At 41.0% G+C, this 23,700-nt stretch overlaps 1 protein-coding gene across 1 annotated transcript; it reads right to left on the reverse strand.

The window, feature by feature from the left end:
• Positions 1-17,151: 17,151 nt before the first annotated feature.
• On the reverse strand, positions 17,152-22,426 carry Mpz (myelin protein zero). Its single transcript, XM_046428993.2, has 6 exons — positions 22,288-22,426; positions 19,573-19,739; positions 19,069-19,282; positions 18,714-18,849; positions 18,494-18,554; positions 17,152-18,364 (listed from the first exon to the last, which is right to left on the reverse strand). Exons 1-6 carry the CDS (start codon positions 22,382-22,384, stop codon positions 18,263-18,265), a joined length of 777 nt encoding a protein of 258 aa, XP_046284949.1. The 5' UTR covers positions 22,385-22,426; the 3' UTR covers positions 17,152-18,262.
• Between the last annotated feature and the right edge of the window lie 1,274 nt (positions 22,427-23,700).

Here is a 23,700-nt window from a genome sequence, read left to right on the forward strand (position 1 = left end):
ACGGTCACTAGAGAGCACCAGTGTTACACAGAAGAGTTCAAATCACAAATGAAGTAAAATGACTATACATTGAAACCAGAAATCAAATGATTAAAGATTGAGATAGGGTTTTGTTAAGTTGCCCAGGCTAGCCTGGAACTTGTGATCCTCCTGTCTCAGCCTCCTGAGCGGCTGAGATTTACAGGCATGCATCACTATGTCTAGTTCATCTCAACTATTTTTTATCTATCCAGTTCAGTGGTATTGAATACATTCACAATGTTGTACCATCTTCACTACTATCTCCATAGTACTTTTCATCTTGTAAAACTGAAACGTTTCAACAATAACTCCCTATTCTCTTTCTTACCAGTCTCTAGAAAACACTGTCTCATTCCCTGTCTCTAAGATTTCCCCTTACTTCTTAGTATTTATACTTCCCTTCTTGATTCAAGAATATAGAAGTCAAAACCAAATAGCAAGCCAGGCATGGTGGCACATGCCTGACGTACCAATGACTTGGGAAACAGAGGCAGAAAGATTGCAAGTTTCAGGTCAGCTTAAACAACTTAGACCCGGTCTCAAAATAAATAAAAAGGTGTGGGGATGTAGGTCCGTGGTAGAGTACCCTGGGGTTTAATCCCCAGAACTGCAGAACAACAACAACATATAGCAGGTATGAATAAGAAACAAAGGACAATATCACTGGAATGCAAACTTTACCCCAAAGTATATCCATGCCTACCAGGCATATGGCATTTTAGGAGAATTAAAGAGTGATTCATGGGAAGGCCATATGTAAAAGGCGGTACCTCCCTCCTCCTGATGCTAGAGAAAAGGAAGTTTTACTGTTATATTTGGACTATGTTCTGAGGGCAGTATAGTAATGATAGTGGCCTTTAGTTCCAGCCTCTTAGGCAAATACGAGAATAACTTTATTGCTACACCTTGTGTATTCCAGCATATTCTAGTAAAATAGGAGTATTTCCTGTTCCCTTATCCCATGGATGAGATGAGAATTGACTGGTGCTGTACTTTAGTCTTCACCTATGGTCAGACTAAATTGCTCCTTCTTCTTAGAGCCTTGGGCTCTTGAGAGTTGGCTGTTGCTAAGGCAAGGATGGAGTTCTCTGTCACCAGCCCCTTTCTATAGTATCTTCTGCTTGCGGGATCTCCACTAATTTGTTCCTTGCCACACTGATCTGGAGCATATTGCTGAATGATTTTTCCCCTCACCATCTCTTGCTCCAAAAAGGTTATGTTTATCCTCATGCATATTTTTAAATTAAGTCCTTAGTAATAAACACATAGTCATTACTTTGGGAAGGATAATTTTGACCAAAAGAGAGCCTTGGGCATTGTTATGGTTTGGATATGAGGTGTCCTCCAAAAGCTCCCATTTTAATGCAGGAATATTCAGAGGTGAATGACTGAGTCAAGAGAGCTGTAACCTAATCAGTCCATCCTAGTTTGAATGAACTAACTGGGTGGTAACCATAGTATGAGGAGCATGACTGGAGGAGGTGGGTCACTGGGGACGTACCCTGAAAGATGCATCTTCCCTGCTGCCCTTTCTCCTTCCACTCTCTGTCTCCCTGTTTCCTGGCCACCATAACACAAGCAGTGCCCTTTTGCCATGATATCCTGCCTCACCTTGAGCCCAGAGCAAGGGAAGAAGCCTACCATGGACTACACTTTTAAAACCAGGAATCTAAGTAAACTTTTCCTCCTCAAAATTGTTCTTGTTTGTTATTTTGGTCACAGAGATGAAAAAATAACTTACACAGGTATCTTTACCAAACTAATGGTAGATCTCAATAACAGTTCTAAAAGCTGATTTCTCCCTGCCAGGCTGCGTGTTCCTACCATGGATATTCAAATTGAGCCTCTTCTCTGAGCTATGTCCTCAGCCACTGGGATCTCATTCCTGGGGCTCTAGATTCCTGTTTCTCTTCCCTCTAGTATGTACAGCTAAAGAAATGATCCTTGGGTACTAATCACTGAAGGATTTTTCTTGAGTAGTTTATTTTGTGGAATAAAAATGACAAGTCTTTGTGGAATTGTTGATTTCTGTTATAAATGGCTTAGCAGATAAGACATGAAGGGGGGGGGGAGAAAATGAAAAGTAGAGTCAACACTTCTGACACCAAATGTGTGTTGCCAATTGTAAGTCCCAGGCTGTGACCTGTACTTCCAACTAATCAGCTATAAATCAGGGGGTCACAGGACCCCTTGCTCCTGTTGGATAATTTGCTAGAATCGCTCACATTACTCAGGAAAATGTGTTACCTACTTTTACTGATTTATTATAGGAGATAAAAAAAAGTCAAATGGAAGAAATACATAGGACAAGGTGTAGGGAGGATGATACGTGAAGCTTTTTATGTCATCTCTGGGGACACCACTCTCTCAGAACATAAGTATGTTCACCAACTTGGAAGCCATCTGAAACCTGAAGTTTATTTTTTACAATTTTTATAAAGGCTTCATTATATAAACATGATTGATTAAGTCACTGGTCATTAGTGATTTGATTTAATCAATCTCTAGCCCTTCTCCCTCTGGAGATGGGAGAGGGATTGAAAGTTCAATTTTCTAATCATAAGATTGGTTTTTCTAGCAGTAAGCCTTCCACCCTTCAAGAGTCACCTCACTAGCATATATGTAGTATGGTCAAGAGGGGTTTATCATGAATAACAGTCATCACTCAAGAAATTCCAAGGGCTTTAGGAGCTCTGTGCCAGAACCTGAGGATGAAGACCAAATATATGTATTTCTTAGTCTCTCCTAGTATCACATCCAAATAACTGATTACTCTTCTGGTGTATTTTCAACTGTACAGTATAACAGAACTATAGTCCTGACAAAGGCAGAGAAAGTCTGTAGGTCTAAGTAAGTGATATATTTTTAAATATGTTTCTGAAACCCAAACTTGGAGATGAAGGTTCTGGGTGGAAAATTCAGGTAGTGAAAGGGACAAGGATTCTGCTTCCTAGACAACCTTTCACGTCCTACTTTCAGAGACTTGATATTGCTGAATGGAACTCTTGACCTCACCTTTATCTGGCCACAATGTAGAGTCAGCTTCTTCCACTTCTGTCTTTTCCATTCCTCTTACAATGAAATCCTGCCTTAACATCCTTTTTTTGGGAGTTTCCAGTTGCCCCTTCCTGTCCACCTCTTTGCCTCTCTCTCTCCACTCTTCTTCTTGCCCTTGATGAGTTTCTGAAATTGTTGCAGTTGGAAGCAGTTTCTGGCAGCATCTCTGCTCCTGTTATCCTCAGTCTCTGCGAACCAACTCTGACTGGAAATTGGAATCACTTTCCAGTGAGCTGTTGTCTTCCTGTTCTTTTTTTTTCCCCCCATACTGGAGACTAAACCCAGGACCTCACACATGCTGAGCAAGCACTTTGCCACTGAGTTATACCCACAAGCCCCTCTTCCTGTCCTTAATCATCTCCCCAACTGGTCCCTCTGCTGTCTGTGCCTCTGAAAACTGAGGGGTTGTGAAGGGTGGTTAAGGAAGTTTGCTTCCCCCCCCACCCCCTCCAGTACTGGGGATTGAATCTAGGGGTGCTGTGCCACTGAACTATAGACTCAGCCCTTTTGATTTTGAGACAGGGACTTGCTAAATTGCTGAGACTATACTCAAACTTGTGGTCCTTTTGCCTTAATTGTGCTTTGATTAAGTCACTGGTCATTAGTGATTTGATTTAATCAATCTCTAGCCCTTCTCCCTCTGCTTCTCTGAAGCAGCTGGGATTATAGGTGTGTGCCATCATGGATAACATAAAAGAACTTTATTTGGTATTTATTTGGGTTACAATTAGGAAACAAATTCAGATACCACGGAGTGAATGTTCCAAAGGAGGCAAGAAAAAAGGAAACTTATGTAGACAAGTAGTACTAATTTATTGCAAAGCAGTAAAAATTCCTTTGAAGAAAATTTCTATTAAGTTGAGAAAGAACAGGATTTAAGTGGCAGGGGCTATGAGACTAATCAGATAAAGAAAAGAATGTATAAATGTATTTAAAATGTCTGTAAAACAACAATCTTATAATCGCTTGACATACATATTGAGTCTCTGGTCACAGCGTAATTATCTGGTCATTCCAGCTGCCTGCAATTAAGGGGTCAAAGTGCCTAAAAGTTCACATTCCCAGGCAACTACTTGTTTACATAGTGCCTTTCAATTCCCTTACTGGGGATTGAGCACAGGGGCACTTAACCACTAGACTACATCCCCAGCCCTTTTTCTTTTTTATTTTGAGACAGGGTCTCCCTAAATTACTTAGGGCCTTGATGAATTGCTGAGGCTGGCTTTGAATTTGTGCTTCTCCTGCTTCAGCCTCCCAAGCCGCTGGAATTATATGTGTGTGCCACCACCTCTGACTTTTTTTTTTTTTATAATGGGGATTGAATCCAATTCTATCACTGAACTATACCTTCTTCAGCTTTTTTTCTTTTTTCTTTTGAGACAGGGTCCTAATAAGTTGCTAAGGCTGACCTTGAATTTGTGATCCGCCTGCCTCACCCTCCTGAGTAAGTGCCATTACAGGCCTGCGCCACAATGCCTGGTTTCTGATTCCATTTTAAAAAGCTTTCTCAATATTTCTTTTATCAAAATTTTCCTTTTATTTTCTCATGATGATGATGACCATCATTATCATCATCATCAGTGTTCTTTATTTACCAAATCACCTGGATTTTCAAGAACAAAGCAAGAAAAGCCATCTTCAGTACTCGAGAGTGTTCTTACTCGCATATAAGGTCCTGTCAACTTAGAGTTATTCATAGGTAGAGTCCTAAGGGATGTTCATTCTCCACGTTTTGGTGATTCTCTAACTTCATACTGCATACAGGATATGAATGGTGATAATAGTAATATCTAAAGTTCCTTGGGGTTGGGGTTGTGGCTCAGCGGTGAAATGCTCGCTTAGCACATGTGGGGCCCTGGGTTCAATCCTCAGCATCACATATAAATGAATAAAGTAAAGGTATTGTGGCCAACTATAACTAAAAAATAAATATTAAAAAAAATAAAGTTCCTAAAGTGCTATGTGCCAGATCCTGTTCTAAGCATTTTCATATATATTAACTCATTACAAGCCTATGACACAGATACTTTATATTATTATATACTATTATATCCCCATTTTACAAATGTAGAAGTCAAAGATATTGAAGGACCTTCTCAAAACAAATGAGTAGTTGAATTAGACCCAGAACTCAGGCAGTCTGATTCAATCAGTCTGTGCTTTTTTTTTTTTTTTTTTTTTTTTTTAATACTACATAAAGGGTTGGATAAATGAAGTGTAGCCAGATTGGTTATTAAGGATATTGTCCAGCTTAGAGGGAATAGAGCAGAGTTTCCCTTAGCTGAGCTCAGGCATATCTAATTTGGTCTCTTCTAGCCTGGACAGGTAAGGCCTGAACCCTCTCTTATTCAGGATCAGATGCTAGCTTTATATGACTGGTCTAGCAGACTCCTGCCGAATTGTATCAGTGCCTTGATCCAGCTGCCTCCCCTGTTACTCCAGGGAACATGTATCCAGGCTCTCTTGAAATTAAAAGTAGTTGGCTGGGCACAGTGATGCACATGCTTGTAATCCCAGTGACTTGGGAAGTTGAGGCAGGAGGATTCTGAGCTCAAGGCCAGCCTTAGCATCTTAGCAAGACCCTGTCTGAAAAAACAAAAACAAAAACAAACAAACAAACAAACAAAAAACAGGGCTGGGACTGTGGCAGAGTACTGGACAGTGGCAGAGTACTTGCTTGCATGCATGAGGCATTGGGTTCAATCCTCAGCACCACTTAAAAATAAATAAAATAAAGGCATTCTGTCCATCTACAACTACAATAAAATAAAATAACCCAAAAGGGGTGGAATGTGATGATCATTATTATCCAAAGTACAGGTATGAAGACATAAATTGGTGTGAATATACTATATATACAACCAGAGATATGAAAATTGTGCTCTATATGTGCAATTAAAAATTGTAATGCATTTCACTGTCACGTATAAATTTAAATAAATAAATAAAACCAAAGGGCTAGGGATGCAGCTCAGTGATAAGTACTCCTGGATTTATCTTTCTCTTCTTTCCAACCCTCTTCTAAAAGGGTCCCCCAAACCTCACTGTCAAGCTGCAATTCTTTGCCATGGGCTGGACACTCAAGACAGGACTGCAGGATAGACTGTGGGGGCTCAGTTGGGAGACACACTTAATGCCTAGAAGGAAAAGGGTTCGCAGGACAAAAGGATAGTACCTGAGTTGTGATGCAGTCTGGATTATGAGGCAGACAGTGATAGACTAGACCCCTGGATGGTGAGTTGGGCCCTGATCTCTGAGTGTTTATTGGGGGAGAGTCCCCCACTCCCTTCAACTGAACAGAGGGAGAAAGGGAATAACTAGGAACATGCATGGATGGTGCTTCTACTCTATGCCAAACACTTAATTTTTTTTTTTGTATTTTCATATATCCTCCCATTTGCTATCTTAAATAAACCATCAGATATTAACTTCACAGAATTCAAGTTTCTGGAGTCAGGTGATTTGTCCTAGGTCACACAGAGCTACAGCAGGAACATAAACCAGGTGTAGTTTGATCTCATTTTAGGTCTTACCAGAAACAGGTGAGTATCTAGACAATCCTTAATTTTTTTTTTTTTTTTTTTTTTGAACTAGGATTGAACTCAGGGACTCTCTTTTGGCAAGGAAGAGAGCTAGCATCTCACTGGGGGGTTCTCCTGCCCAGAGGAGTCCAAGCTACCCTAAATCTTAATATCTCGAATAATTAACAAATAATAAAACACAAGCACTCAGAAATATATTTACAAACAGCAAAGCCCTTGATAGATCTAGTCCACATGGGTTCTTGAACTAGACAAAGAGAAATGGCTCCCATGGTTTATTTAAGGGGGTACATCAAAGGCAGGGATAAGGTTTCAAGGGCAGAGTCTTACTTCCCAATGTCTTGCAGTTGATTGACATCTTGGCAAGCCTGTGGGATCTCAGGGATCTGAGCCTCACAAGTTAAACTGGGCTAACTGGGCTGCACGAAATTACCACACAAGAGACACAAATACCTTTTTCTTTGGGGTCGCTGTGACAGCTCCTCTGACCTTAATGGTCCCTAGAAAGAGAGAGGGCGAGAGCACACACATTGACTGACCGCTTTTATTGAGGAGAAGCTATTCAAATGAGGCCAGGGGTCAGGTTTCAGGGGGCTGAGTATCTTCATGATGTCCACTGTCAGCAAGTTGACTGACACCTGGATAGGCCACACCCAAGGGCACAGTAAGAGAAGGGGACACACACAAGGCACTTCCATGGAAGATTCTAAACTAAACAGGGCAAGGGGTTATATTTACAAGGAACAGGTGAGCATAGCTTCACCCATGGGGCTGTAGCAAGACACACCCATGCACAAGAAATCAATACATAAACAAAGATTAATGGGATACAGCAACCCGAAAAAGGGAGGACAATTGAGAGAACTCAGACCTTGAGTCAGAAATAGAAATTCCCTCTCTATAGGTAAAGGACCCTGACCACCTGACGTTCTGGCTAAGAGCTGGGGTGGGCGGGGATGGGGATAAAAAAGGGTTATGGAAGAAGTTCATAGTCCAATTATGGCTCCTTGACCAGTTGCAGAAATGAAGACTGTAGTAACTTGATAACTTGGTGTATTTTCCTTCCTTCCTTCCTTCCTTCCTTCCTCCCTCCCTCCCTCCCTCCCTCCCTCCCTCCCTATCTCCCTTCCTTCTTCTGTGGATTGAACCCAGGAGCACTTTACTACTGAACTACATCCCCAGTCCTTTTTTATTTTGAGTCAGGGTCTCCCTATATTACTGAATTTAGCCTTGAACTTGTGATCCTCCTGCCTCAGCCTCACAAGTTGCTGGATTTACAGGAGTGGGCCGTGAGCTTTTCCTGTCCAACCATTTCTTAGACATTTTAAGGCAGTGTAGAAAATTCATATGTTGAGTGGTTAGGCAGATAAGAAAGTGAGAGAAGCAAGGATGCCCCACTCCTTCTAAAGGAGAAAAACAATATTCAGCTCCAGGTGACTGTAGCCCAGTGACAATTGTGGCACTAATTTGAATAAACAAACACATTGTGTGGGACAATAGTAAAAAGATGGCTTGTTGCAATCTCTGCTTTAAACTAAATTTATGCATTTCTGAAATAGGTAGGAGAAAAAAAATGAAGCAAAGGGATAATGTTATTGGAAAGAAGTGGCTGAAACTGTTGAATTCTGCTGAAAAGAGGAGAAAGATTCAAAAGTGACCATTGAGCCTGGTGTGGCAGTGCAGCTTATAGTCCCAGCTATTTGGAAGACTAAGGCAGGAGTTGTGAAAGTAATATATCAGAAAAAAAGACAAAAAGGCAAGAATTATATATTTTCAAAGCAAGGGTGTGACCGGTTGAGCCAACCAGAAGGGTCTGGCTCCTAACAAAGAAAAAGCCTGAGCTTTCTTTATTTATAGAGGTACATATCAAAGGTGATTGGTAGGTATAAGGTTTCTGGCTGAGAGCTGGGGTGGGCAGGGGTGAGGATCTTGTGTTGGTGCTTGCTTCTTGGTGTGGCAGGGGTCTTGCAGTGAACAGGTTATCTGGCAGGATATGCCCATCTCCCAGAAGCTGTTTGATCCTAATGCTGTGAGCTAGAACAGGCATCAGCATTATCCGGGCATTCTCCAAAGGGGGATTCCACCCAGGAGTTCCTGAAAAAGTGGACCCCTGCCTTAATGACTCAAACAAACCATAATTTATATATATGGCCTCCAACATGAAAGCTCATCCTTGGTAACTTAGGGGGACCCTATCTCAAAATAAAAAATAAAAAGGGCTGGAGATATAGCTCAGTGGTAGAGTACTCCTGAATTCAATCCCCAGTTCTGGGGGAAAGAGAGAGTAACCATTGGATTTGGTAAAATGGACATTATTAGTACCTTTTGTTATGGTTTTGATGTCCCCCCACCCCCACCGCAATGCACCAGTTAATGCAGGAATATTCAGAGATGAAATGATTGGATTATGAGAGCTGTAACCCAATCAGTCCATCCTAGTTTGAATGGATTGACTGAGTGGTAAATGGGTAGCTGTAGGCTGGTGGTGTGTGACTGAAAGAGGTAGATCACTGGGGGCTTGCCCTGGAAGAGTGTATCCTCCCTGAGGCTTCTTCTGCCACTCCCTCTCTCTCTCTCTGCTTCTGGATACTTTCCCTCAAACCATCCAACTCCTGGCATCATGAACTGAGTCTGGGGCCCTTTCCTCACGAAGTGCTGCCTTATCTTGGCCCCAGAGCCATGGATTCAGCTGTCTCTGGACTGAGACCTCTGGAACCGTGAGCTCCAAATTAATTTTTCCTCCTCTAAATTGTTCTTGTTGGGTATTTTGGTCACAGTGATGCAAAAGTAAGTTAAATACCTTTTGACAAGAGCAGTTTTAGTGGATTGATAGGGATAGAGGCATGATTGGACTGGTTGATTTCTGGTCTTTCTTTCTAAATTTATTTTTGTTTTTTGCTGTACTGGGCATTAAACCCAGGGATACTCTACCACTGAGCTCCATCCCCAGCTCCTTTTATTTTTTAATTTTGGGGCACAGACCTGGGAAATTCCCCATTTTGGCTTTGAATTTGTGAGCCTCCTCCTTCAACCTTCCAGAGACCAGGATTACAGGCATGCTACTGCACCTGGCTGATTTTCTGTCTTTCTTAAAGAGCTTTCCCAGTTAGAAATTAAATAAATATTCTTATTTATTTTAAATGTTTGTAATTTTTTTTAACATTTAGGTTTTATTTTTGTATATGTTGTGGAATTAAAATCTTACTTTGTTTTCTTCCAGGCATATAAATCAAATGTGCTGGTATCTTTTATTAAATAATCCATTTGAGCCCCATATGTCATCTTGCCCCTATGTTCTTGGCTACTTGGGGGATTAAGACAAGAGAATTGCTTGAGCCCAGGAATTCAAGAATAACCTATTTATCACTGAACTGTAATACTGTTTATATACTATAATATACTCTACATTCATTTGCCTGTTTTTAGATGCTGTATTCTGTTTTACTTATATATGCATCTAAACCTGTTTGTATCAGGTACTTTACAGCACTTCTTAATATGTGTTAAGGTGCACTTCTCTGTCTGAGCTGCCACGTGGGAGCTGAGCACCCCCTAGCTTTGAGTGATGGAAATGTGGAGACTGGCTTCCCTAACCAGGAAGCAGGTGGATCCCCATCTCTGCTCAGCAGAGGAGCAAGCTTTGGGAGTGGGCGGTACCCAATGGGAGTGGGTTGCCCCTTGTAACATTACTCCTCTGCTTTATATGAATGGAATGTTCATTCAAACAGCTTCCCCCAATAAAACCAGGGTTCCAGGAGTGTCCCTTTCTCTTTCTTGCCTGACTTGCCCATTTTGTGGGAGGTGGGTCAGAGGAGCCACGACAGAACCCAAAGAAAAAGGTATTTTCTCTGTCTTTGTGTGATTATTTCATGCCAGCCCAGTTCACCTGAAATGACTCTGACTGATTTAGTCGTGTATCAAGACACTTCTCATTATTTTTCTTGTTCAGAATGTTCCTAGAAACCCTTGCATATTTATTCATTCATATGGATTTTAAAACAGTTAGTTACATTTCTAAAATTATTTTATTGGGATTTCCAGTGGATTATTATATGTTATTGGTGGAAGACAATTTTATTCTATTCAGTCTTCCTTAAGATTGTAGAAGAAGCCGGGTGTGGTGGCACATGCCTGTAATCCCAGCAATGTAGGAGGCAGAGGCAGGAGGATCACAAGTTCAAAGCCAGTCTCAGCAATTTATCAAGGTGCTAAGCAACTCAGGGAGACCCTATCTATAATAAAATACAAAATAGGGCTGGGAAGTGGCTCAGTGGTTGAGTGCCCCTGAGTTCAATCCCTGGTTACCCGCCATCCCCGCAAAAAAAGAAAGAATGTAGAATGAAACATTTTTTTGTTGTTGTTGTTTATTCAGATCCTAAACCCTTTTATACATGTTGTAACTTTCTTTTTTAAAAATTTATGTATTTTATTTTTTATTCTGACTTGTTATATATAACAACGGAATGTATTACAATTCATATTACATATATACAGCACAATTTTTCATATCTCTGGCTGTATACAAAATATATTCACACCATTTGTGCCTTCATACATGTACTTTGGATAATGATGTCCATCACATTCCACCATCATTTCTAACCTCATGCCCCCTTCTTCCCCTCCCACCCCTTTGCCCTATCTAGAGTTCGTCTATTCCTCCCATGCTCCCCCTCCTACCCTACTATGAAACAGCTTGATGCTGGTTGTTTTAATGAATAATAATAATAGCCATTATTTATCAGGTGGTTAGTATGTGCTTAATCCTGTTAAAACACTTTATGAACTAGATTTCTTTTTAAAATCATGTTTGTTGAGATATAAATTATATATGGTACAATTTGCCTATTTAGTTTTATAGTTATATAAATTTTGATAATACAAATATAAAAAAATATATAGTATATAGTACTACCATCAAGATACAGAATATGTTACCTTGTTCTCCTTTAATTTTTTTTATACAAATAGAAAAATTAATTTTAATATAGTTCCATTTAACCCAATGGATTACCAACATAATTTGCAAAGAAAATAATTGTTAGTAAGATAGTTCATGTTCATTTTCTTTGTCCTAGTAATTCTTTGGAATCTAATGTCTATTTAACACATAGCACACCTCAATTCAGACTAGACACATTTCAAATACTCAGTGGCCTCATGTAACCACTGGCTGTCATATTGGCTCCTTTTTCCATCTTTCACCTTTTGATGAGACATATGCTGTAGGCTGCATGGTAAGTCACCTTGTTATGTGGTTTCTTGTTGCATTCCATCAGAAAGGGACACCAAAGAGATGAACTTAGAATATACAAGAGTAGAGCGAGGTGTTTTATTTCTCCCTGTAAGACTCTAGTAGACTGTGGGTTGGTTTCTTCATGCTTTTGGTGGGAATAACTTCAATTAGGTCACCTTCTCCTACAAGGTTTTCATAATGGCTCTCTCTTCTTTTACCTCCTACCTCTCCAAGTTTATGGAAGGAAAGGTGCTTCACAAAATTTGTTGGTTTTTCCCTCGACCTTGCCCTTACCTTTATAAATACCTTATTAAACAATTTTTATTCTGATTGATCTTTTTTTCATCTTGGAATCTTGAATAATGGATTTTTAATTATAGGAGAGTAAAATATACCTCATCTCATATCACAGGCAATGTATACACACATACCAGATTAATTATATATTAAAATATAACATATAAAATGCTAAAACTTTTAAAGAACATATTTGTGTAACTTTGTGAAGAGAAATGGAAAACAAAAAATACAAAATAAACAAAAATCTGAAAAATAAGATGATATTGTAGTTAAAATTTTTATGTGTAAAAATTTATCAAAATGAGTTGAAAGAGACATGAATTGTATTACCAGTCATTTCTGATATTTAGCTTGACTTGGTTTCTCCTTTGGTTGGCTTTTCCTTTATTGTAGTTCTTTCCTTTGCAAATTTTCATTGTTGTTTTTCATTTCTTCCTTGTGGAATATTTTGCCAAGAATATGTTCTGTAGTGCAGGCTTTCTTGCTGTAAATTCTTTTAGCTTTTGTTTATAATGGAATGTTTTTATTTCATCATCAAATTTGAAGCTTAATTTTGCTGGATATAAGATACTTGGTTGGCATTCATTATATTTTAGAGCTTGGTATATGTTGTTCCAGGATCTCCTAGCTTTGAGAGTCTGGGTTGAAAAATCTGCTGAGATCTGAATTGGTCTTCCCTTATAGGTACTCTGATTTTTCTCTCTGCAGCCTTTAAAATTCTATCCTTATTCTGTATGCTAGACATTTTCATTATAATGTGTCTTGGTGTGGATCTGTTGTAATTTTGTACATTTCATGTCCTATAGGCCTCTTGTATTTGATTTTCCAGTTCATTCTTCATGCTTGAGAAATTTTCTGCTATTATTTCATTGAAGAGATTGTGCATTCCTTTGGTTTGAATCTCTGAACCTTCCTCTATCCCAATAAATCTTAAATTTGGTCTTTTGATGGTATCATAATTCTTGGGTATTCTGTTCATGGTTTTTACTATCTTCACTGTGAGATCAACTTTATTTTCAAGATCATATATTTTGTCTTCATTGTCTGAGGTCCTGATTTCCAAGTGATCTAGTATGTTGGTGATGCTATCTATTGAATTTTTTAATTGGCTTATTGTTTCTTTCATTTCAAGGATTTGTTTGTTTGTTTTTTCAGTATCTCTTATCTCTTTCTTGAAGTAATCTCTTACAACTTGTATTTGTTCTCTTTTTGTTGGAGTGATCGATTTTTGCCTGTATCTTCTCACTTAGGTTGTTCTTTAATTCCCAAATCATTTTACTTATGTATATTCTGAACTCCTTCTCTGACACTTAACCTACTCCCCTATCTATGCATTCTATTGTTGTATATCTTGGTTTGTTTGGGGCACTTTTCTCCCTTGTTTTTTCATGATGTCTATGAGTCTTCCTCTTTTGCAGTGTAGATCCGAGGTATTACAGCTTCTGCCCTGTTGTCTTATAGTGTTCCTATGGGTTACCAATAGCTCACTTTTAAGGGAGAGATCAATATTACAGCACTCAATGTACCCAATATGCAGCCATATATGAGTTAGCTTCTATTTTTACATTTACAGTTTTGTCACTATAATCAGAAATGATGAGTTCGGTTATCTTCTACCTTATAGTCAATAGGTTTGAGTAATGGTTTACAGTTTCTAAAGGTAGACGGGGGTCCTGAGGGGTTGGCTGAGATGTTTAAGAGGTGGGATGTGAGAATATGGAAGTATTAGATTATATGACTAGTGAGAGGATAATCATAAGAAGCTGGCTGTTAGTAGGAGAAACAAGAGATAGGCAACCCCATGCAAGACTCCCTGTTACCTCAGCAACAGGATAACTGTTGCACCCCTAGTAGAGAACCCTTTGGTGCAGCCAGGCCACAGGGACCTTGATGATATCTTACCAGGTCCTTATTGTTGTCCCTTGATAGAAGCCGCAATATCCCAGTTTCATGGCTATGGCAGCCTCAAGCCTATATGTACCTTGATTTTGGGCTGTGGAGCCATGCTTTGGTGAATAAGGAATCCAAGCACAGGGTGGCTCACCGCATATATCCGGGCACAGGGAGGGCAGGCTCTCCCTCCGGAACTCCAGGCCATGGTGTGGCCTAAATATTATAATTTTCTTCACACAAGTTATATACCTTGTGATTGTTTTTGTTCTTTTCATTGTCAATAATGGGCTCCTCTCTTATTTCTGTCTCTATCTTGATTTCTCATTATAGATTGCAATACATTTATCTTATAATCATATTACCAAATTGACTTATTAGTTCAGTAACTTTCTAGTTAAGGATTTCCTAGGAATACAACTATCTGCAAATAAAGATAGTTTTTTTCTTTCTTCTAATATATAGAGAGGTTTCTTATTCTTGACTTATTATGTCAACTAAATTATTTGAAAATGGTGTTGAGTACTTTTAGAGATAATGAATAAACTGTCTTGTTTTCTATTTTAATGACAAAGAGGTGTAGTGTTTTACATGATATTTCCTTTTTTCTTTCTTTCTTTTTTTTTTTCTTTTCAGTACTAGGAATTGAACCCAGGAACATTCTATCACTGCATTTTTATTTTTTTATTTAAAGAGAGGGTCTCATCAAGTTGCCCATGCATTTTTATTTTTTTATTTAAAGAGAGGGTCTCATCAAGTTGCCCAGGCTGGACTTGAACTCATGATTCTCCTGCCTCAGTCTCTTGAGTAGCTGGCATTACAGGAATGTACCACTGCACCTGGCCCACAAATTACTTTATGCTTTTTTTTTTCCCCCCAGTGCTGGAAATCAAATTCAGAGCCTTGTGAATACTAAGCTACCACTGAGCTACACCCTAGCCCTCTTGTGGTATAGACATATTCTTTCATTCCCAGGATTAATTCTTCATGGTCATAATTTATTATTTTATTAACTTGTAGGATTCTATTTAGTAATATTTTATTGAAATGTTTTTATGTATATTCATAAGCTGTATTATAATTTTTGTCTTTTTATTTTGAATTTACATTAAAAAGCTTTAAATTATTCTCAAAGTACTCAAATGTCTGGTCAAATTTATGTTATTATTATTATTATTAATATTAATATTTTGTTTATTTGTTTTATTTGGTACTGGGGATTGAACCCAGGGCACTTTACCACTGAGCTACATCTTCAGCCCTTTTTATTTTTTATTTTGAGACAGGGCCTTGCTAAGTTGCTGAAGCTGGTTTGAACCTGGGATCCCCCTGCCTTGGCCTCCAGAGCTGCTAGAATTTCAGGCATATGCCACCATGCCTAGATAAATTTTGTTATTTATGATGCACTGAGGATCATAAATGATTTGTTTAAAAGTAGCAATTTGATGGAATTCAAACTATCCCATATAATATTGCTATTTTCCTTTATGTGACTCACTATTCTAGGCTCTACTTAATGCTTCATTGCAGAAGAGAGAAAGATATGGTTTACATTGTGGAAAATGGGAAGTAGTCCTGAATAAGCCCATAAAACTATGGAATGATTGTGAAAACACCTAATGGAAAGTTTGCAAAATACTGTTCCAGGGTACCAGAAATCCTGATGGAATCAGAAATATTCAACAATTGGGTAAACTGAGCTGGTAAAATGCAGGTGCTGATAATTTTTAGAACAAAAATGTAATGAAATGTGATACTCTGGGCTATGCTATTTATCAGAACTGTCATAAAGTTTCATTTGACTCTCATAACAGCCCAGGAAACTCAAACAGGGTACTCAGCTACAACTATTTGATGAATAATGAACATTTTAGTATCTTCACTAATAACAAATCTTTAACTTAGATATTCCTAACTTTATTGATTTTGACTGTTTTCTCCTCCCCCAACCAAAAGTTCTCCAGAATCCATTTTTATTAGAATTAATTCAGATAAATGTTTCTTTTAAAATCAGTGAAAAGAGCTGGGTGCTGCAGTGCATGCCTATAACACCAGCCACTTGGGAGGCTGAGGCAGGAGGATCATGAGTTCAATTTATTGAGGCCCTGAGAAACTTAGTGAGATTCCTGTCTCAAAATAAAGACTAAAATGAGCTAGGGATGTGGTTCGGTGGTCAAGCACCTCTGGGTTCAATCCACAGTATAAAAAATTAAATTAAAAATAAAATAAAAGTAGTGAAAGATACCCCCAAATAAACAGTAGCACTATGGGTTTTTGGCAAGCTGGTGTTAATCACATCTTTTGAGTCTTAATAAGGAGAAGAAATGGCTTTTGAGAGCCTTGTTTTTTGACCCAAAGCAAAGATGATGCATATATGGTCTTCACAATCATTTAAAGATTCAAGGATATTAATTATGCACCTAAATTTACATACCAGCAAACTAGCTAATGAGATATTAATATTATAGCTAAAATAGTTTACCAACAAAACATATGTGGGTTTTTGTAGAGATCTGTGCTAGTTTATAAAATGTACTTATTTAAGCAAGAGCTAGAAACACCTTTAAAGAACTCATCCTCAATATCTTAGTTGTATATCAATTTATAATTTACCAAGATTTCCATATATAGGATGGATTCTCACAACATCCTTGGGCATTAAGCAGAGTGGATATCACGATCTTAGTTGTTGACAAATGCATAAACAAGCTTACCAAAGTTAGATAAATTAAAATGAAATGCAAAGATGTTGTGTCTGCCAAAAACTAAAAAATAAATATTAATAAAATGAAATGAAATGCAATCCTGGATCACACAGCTAGAGTGGCTGGGATATTTTAGAATCTGAATCGTGGTTAGTGTGTTTTCACTTATGTAAAAACAAAGCCTGACCCAGCTTAGCACATAGTACAAGCTTTTGGGGTATTTGTTGAACGTCCCAATGTGTCTTGTGAGCTTTTTCAGAATTCTTCCCACTATACAATACCACAAGACCAAACTAAACAACTAAACTGTTGATGAGGCAGAATCATAGGATGTTGGGGATGAGAGAAGGGGCAGGGATTATTCCCAGGAGAACTAGGAATTCAAGAGGGAGCCAGAAACTTCTGGAAATGTCAGTGTTTATTAAACATTTAAGGACATTTGGAGTTTTGAAAAGCAATATACAGAATGTAGAAAATTTCTAAGAATTCCCTATAGCTGGGAGAGCAGCCTCTTCCTTTTCCCCCTACTTCCCATTTGTTTTTTTTCCTGCTTTCTATTTGATTGTTTAAAGCCATTTTTTAAGGCTCATTTGCCCCCCTCCTCCACCCCTGACCTTTGAGGATCCATTCTCTCTCCCCTCATCCTTCTCCAAGTTCTTGAGTCCTAGAACAGTGCTCCAAAGTGATCAGGAAGTATCAAGCTGAGGTCTGAGGATCAGGGGCCCCTCTGTTTAATGGGGTTGGGGGCCTGAAAAAGCCACATGACGTCATCGGTCCTCAGTCATGGGGGTAAGGGCAGAGCATGGGCACAGGTAAACAAACAAGCAAACAAAGGATTAAAAAATAAAAAATAATCAACAACCTAAATAAACCCTGAAGGAGAGTCTGATCTGGGTGATCTGAGTGTTAACAGGACAGATAATGGAGCTGGGTCACTTGTTGGAGGGGAGGGAGGGGCGGGAAAGGAAAGAGCCAGAGGGGTCAGGCTAGGGTGCAAGGGATGGAAGAAGAGGTGGCCTGGAATTGAGGCAGGGGCTATCAAGTTCCCTTTCTTCTCAGTGCCTGAGGGACAGACACCAAACACACAGCCCTTGGGGCAGGTGAGGGGTATGATTAGTCCCTGGGATCCCAGAAAGTCAGGCAAGGGGGGGGGGGCGATACAAGTGTTTGGGAATGAATTTTAGAATGAAACTTACATCTCAAAGGGAGGTGAGGGCAGGGCAGGGCAGGGCAGGGCAGGGGAGCAAGGGAGGAAAGCACCTAGACGGGGGATAAGAGGAGCCTAGGTCCCCCTGCTCTGGCAGGGTCTGGAGGGGTGATCACTTGTCCGAGTCCAGGCCCATCATATTCTTGAGGGCGTTCTTGAGGCTGGTTCTGCTGGGGGACTTGACAGCAGGTCGGAGCTCCGAGCTCTGCTCATCCTTTCGTAGCTCCATCTCGATGACCACCACCTGAGAACCTTTAGCGGACTCTGCCCCTGACCCCCGATCCCCCGCCCGGCCCGCTAACCGCTATTTCTTATCCTTGCGAGACTCCCCCAGCCCTTTAGACTTCTTTTCACTGGCAGCTTTGGTGCTTCGGCTGTGGTCCAGCATGGCATACAGCACTGGCGTCTGTGGGGAGGGATGCTCACCTCAGTCACGAATCCCGTGGGGCTTGACTGTTCCCATCCCGCCCCTCACGGCTGCCCTGCGACTCCCAGGTCTCCTCCCCAGCTTGTCCAAGTTCCAAGTCCCGCTAACCTGCCGCCCGCGCTTCGACGAGTCCTTGGAAGGCTTGTGCAATTTCCCCTTCTCCATGGCACTGCAGGAAAAGGGGTTGCTGTGGGTTTGGTCTCGCCCAAAACCTTTGCAGAGCGGCTCGCAGCTTTCTCTTTCCTTTGGCCCTCCTACCCACTGAAGTGGTCTCCACCAAGATGGGAAATAGTGGATTAAGGGTGGGGAGTCGGGCTCCGCCTCTTACCTGAGCCTCCTCTGCAGGGCCGCTTGTCTGCGTAGCCAACAGTACCGAACCAGGTAGAAAAGCAACAGTAGCAACAGCACCACCCCAAGGACGCCCCCAATCACAGCTCCTAGCACGACCCCGTACCTAGTTGGCACTAGGAAGAGAAGGGAAAAGAAGTGGGGGAAATGAACCGGTACCTCTGTCTCTGGTCCATTGACCCACGTCTATTCCCAGAAGTTAGGGATACAGGACTCCTAACCAAGGCTGCCTCCTGCTCTCCCTCCCAAAGCCTAAACATCGTTGGGTGGGGCTTTTTGCCTCTTTCCCCAGTCTATCAGTCTCCCCCCTCCCCTTTCTGAACTCCTTGTCGCACCTTTTTCAAAGACATAGAGTGTGACCTGAGAGGTCTTGCCCACTATGTCTGGTGGGTTTTTGACATCACAAGTGAAAGTGCCGTTGTCACTGTAGTCAAGGTTGTGTATGACAATGGAGCCATCCTTCCAGCGAGGGTCCCCTACCCACTGGATACGCTCTTTGAAGGTCCCCACTTCATCAATATAGGGTTGTCCTTTGGCATAGTGGAAGATCTATGAGGAATGAGGGGAAGCATGTAAGAGGACCCTAGTGAGAACAAAGCTGTCAAAGTTTGGCACCCGGGGGTAGGGCCAGTAATTCTGGCCTGGAAAGGGTAGTGCTGTGGGTGGAAAGACAATGCAGACAGTCATCCTACTCAGGGTGACAAAAATGCAACTTACTTGCCAAAGTTGGGGTTATGGCTTATAAAGGATTTTTCCTTCCCTAGCCCAAGTTCTCTTTTCTGTTGATTTTTTGAGGCACCCCTTCTATTATCCAACCCCAGTATCCCCCAGGCACTCACCGAAATGGCATCTCGGCCCCCTTCAGGCTGGTAGCGCCAAGTGAAAGAGATGTCATCTGAGACCCACTCACTGGACCAGAAGGAGCAGTGCAGGGTCACTCGGGAGCCCACAGCACCATAGACTTCCCTGTCTGTGTAAACCACAATGGCCTGGGCAGGGCACAGCACTGCAAGCACAGAGGGGAAATAAGAAACACATGTGGCCCAGTAAAGGTTATGGAGGGTGTGAGACCAAAGTGCAATCAAGGATTGAGTCAAAGAAATAATAATATTTTGAGGCCTGAACCTCTCTAGACTAACTGAATTGATGAGTGTAAATGTTATATCTGTTCAAGCTCTCAGTATGTAGTAACAGATTGTCTTGGGGACTTCCAAAAGATGGGCTGTTTTCAAGTTTCACTTTCCCTTTGATAAAATCTCTCTCTCTCTCTGTACTGGGGATAGAACCTAGAGTTATATCCTGGTTCTTTTAATTAATCAAGTAAAATTTTGAGACAAGATCTCACTAAATTGCTGAGGCTGGCCTGAAACTTGCAATCCTCATGCCTCAGCCTCCTGAGTCACTGGGATTACAGGAATGCACCATTACACCTGGTTGTATCCAAGTCTTAAGTTATCCCTTAGATGCAGAGTTTAAAAGTTTTTATAAATTATATAGGTAATATAAATTGCATTCTTCTTATATAGTATCCAAGCAATACAGATAAAGTTAGTTTCCTTTCACACCCACTCCAACCAATTCTTGAAGTCCCCTCGCAGAACCACAGTTACCAATTTAATGTGTATGCTTTTCTGGTTGTCAAACTCAATAAACTCAAGATATAATTGTACTTATAAGAAATGGATAAGTTTGCTTGTGGAGCTTTTTTATATACATTGCATAACATTCTCTGCCACCCCCCACCCCCCGGTGGGAATTGACTTGGAATTGAACCCTAGGGTACTCTACCACTAACCCACATCCCTTGCCCTTTTTATTTTTCAGTTTGAGGTAGAGTTTCCCTAAATTGTCCAGGCTGGCCTCTAATTTGCAGTTCTCCTGCCTCGGCCTCCTGAGTTGATGGGATTACAGACATCACCACTACACCTGTCTTGACATCAATCTTATTTTCAACAGATGTATGATATTTTACAGTATAGCAAACTCAAATTTCTTGCCCCTCCACCCCACCAAATGGAGAGAACTAGAGAATATAGGTCTTCCCTGGCATGACAATCCTCACTACTGAATTCCTGGTTGCCATACAACTTGCTTTTGACTGGGGAGCCAGGGAGGGAAGGACTCATACTCTTCTCTGGAGAAGTTGGATACAGAGAAAGATCCCAAGCTCAGAGTTCAAATAACATTGCATGGGAGCCTCTGTGGTTCAATCATCCTCATTCCTCTTTGGCTGTCTAGCCTAGTGCCACCCGCAAGACTCACCCACACAAGAAAGGCCATTCCAGGGAGACTATGTGTGGGGGCTGGCCCTAGATGGGGTCCACTGTAGACCCTTTTGTTCTATGGGGGGAGGAGGAGGAGGCAACCAAACAAAGACCCATTATCTGGCCAATATTGGGGAATTCTACAGCCCCCACCCCCCCATTGTCCTGAATCTCCCACCTCAGCATCAATATTATTTACTCACCTCCTGGGACTTCCTTCTTACAGCCTTCTTGGGAATCATAAGGTAACAAGGGAGGTTATTCTTTGGATCTAACTTCTATTCCTCCTGTTATAATACCAATCATTGCCCTTCTCAGTTCAGCTCAATGGTTCTATGAGTGGGACAGACGTTGGGACTGAACTCGCCCTCCCTCCTGTACTCCAAGATTACCTTTCCCCATTTCTCTCATCACTCCCTTCTCTAACTCCTTATCCTTAATATTTTCTCAGGGTACTTGGAACAGTTCAATATAGTGCATAAGAGTCTAGGTTCTGGGTTTAGGATTCAAGGACCTGACAGCAGAGAACCTTGGGCTTTGTAACTTAAGTCCCTCCCCTGATGACTTCTCCCTCACCCTCATCCTAGCTTGCCTACTGTCACCCATGGCACCAGGACTCAGGGTAGTTTGGAGAAGGAAAGGATCCATTCAATCCACTGTTTTGACTTTCTCTTGCTTATCCAACACTTGTCAGAGGGCAAGGAAAGGATGGGCCAACAAATGAAGGAAGACAGATTTAGAGAGACAAGATCTTGGGATCTCATAGAAACTTCCTTCTATTCTATCCACTCACTTAATAGATGAGGAGCAACAGAGAGAATGTGAGGCTCCAAGAAAACAAAAAGTGTAAGGAGCTGAGGCCACAACTTCAGGCTCCCTCCTTAGATTATACTCCCTGACTTTTCACTTCTGGAAAACTAAAGTTGGATACCTCTTGCCCTATTAGGGGATGAATGGGGAACAGAAGCCAGTGTTTGATCCTGTTTCTTCCCAAACTCTAATACCAATTCCTATCAGGTTCTTAGCATGGTTCTAGGGGTATGTTACTGGTTTCCAACCTGGGTCCAGCCATGCCCACTCTAAATGCTGTTCAAACTTTCTTTTACCATCTCCCTTCTCAGAATATCTTTCCTGACTCCCTCCAAATGATACATATTTTTCTCTGACTACAATACCACCTTCCTGCTTTTGCTTACTGTTTTTTGGCAATAAGGGGTACAACAAAGGCAGTGGGGGGATGCTGAAACCGGCTGAGTTGCAGGGTACCTAGACTGGGGTGGTTCCACTTACCCAAAGAAGAGAAGAGCAGCACAGCCAGGATAGGGCTGGGACTAGATGAGGGAGCCCCAGGAGCCATAGCTGGGGCAGGGGCTAGGGCCTGGAGCATCTGTGGGGTGAAGAGAGTGGGGGACAAGGAACTGAGCGGGGGTTCCTGGAACCCGCTTAAAATCCCCTGGGGCCCCAGCATGAGGGGGCTGTCCTGAGCCAGTAACCAATTACGGCCTGGCATGTGCAGTTGAGAGGTGGTGGGGGGGGGGACAGGGTGCAGAGAGCAGAAGGGGCATTGTATACTCTGGGTGGAGGGATGGGGGGGATACATACCACCCCACACACAGAGCGCTTTGTGTCTTCTGGCCTTCCCCTGCCCCAGGCTGGAATGTTGGGAGGGAGGTGAAGGAGAGGGACAGAAAAAGGGACACAAACACACTTCTCTGAGGGATAGTTAGGCAGAGAAACCTAAATCCAAAGACCATGAAATGTGATTTCTCCTTAGCCTCCTTGCCTGACAGGAGGCCCCTGAGGTCCTAGAAGCTATAAGCAATTTCCCCCCAGAGAACTCTGAAAACAGGATATCTTTTGTTATTTTTTTTAAAAATATTTATTTTTAGTTGTAGATGGACACAATACTTTTATTTTATTTATTTATTTTTATGTGGTGCTGTGGATCAAACCCAGTGTCTCACATATGCTAGGCAAGTGCTCTACCACTGAGCTACAGCTCCAACTCTCTTGTTATCTTGATTACGATAGGTTGCATTATAGATTTCTTGAGATGACCAGGTTCTTTGGGAATCTCCCTCACCCCACAATGTTCCTGCATCCTGGGAGATTCTTTCCAGAGAGAAACTTGACTGAGAAATTTCAAGGGAAGAAATCCTAGACCTTTCCCTCTTTGTTAAGAAGTTCTTTGATGACTTATGCAGCAGTTTAAGTTCATTTCAATTTAGAGCAAGACAACAAAATTGTACTGAATGCTATATGTAAAGTATGGAAATGCAGGCAATAGAAAGAGGAATAAAAATTACATCCCTCCTGCAAGTTCAAAATTTAGTTTGGAGGAAGAGGGAGAGAGGATCAGAAAACAAACCCATCAACAACCAATTACAATAAACCATGATGCTTGCTTTAGTAATGAACAAAGAGCTGGGAATACAACAGAGCACCCACACAGCTACAACATTATGAAGGTTAAGTCATGTGGGAGATTAAACACAAAAATAAACTGCATTTAATAAATGAAGTTCAGAGGAAGAGACACTCAGGTCTAAGAGGTAATGTTAGATATAGATCAACCTTGAAGGATGAGTGACATTTTGAAAATAAGGAAAGAGCAGAGAGAGTGACCAGATAGATAGAACAACAAAATTAAGTACACGAATGTGAGAAAATGTGTTTTGTGCATGCATTTTTTTGCGTGTGTGA

The sequence above is a fragment of the Marmota monax genome, unplaced genomic scaffold (assembly GCF_021218885.2).
Source record: "Marmota monax isolate L192 unplaced genomic scaffold, Marmota_monax_Labrador192_F-V1.1 WCK01_AAM20220418_F8-fsc00145, whole genome shotgun sequence".
NCBI lineage: Eukaryota > Metazoa > Chordata > Mammalia > Rodentia > Sciuridae > Marmota > Marmota monax.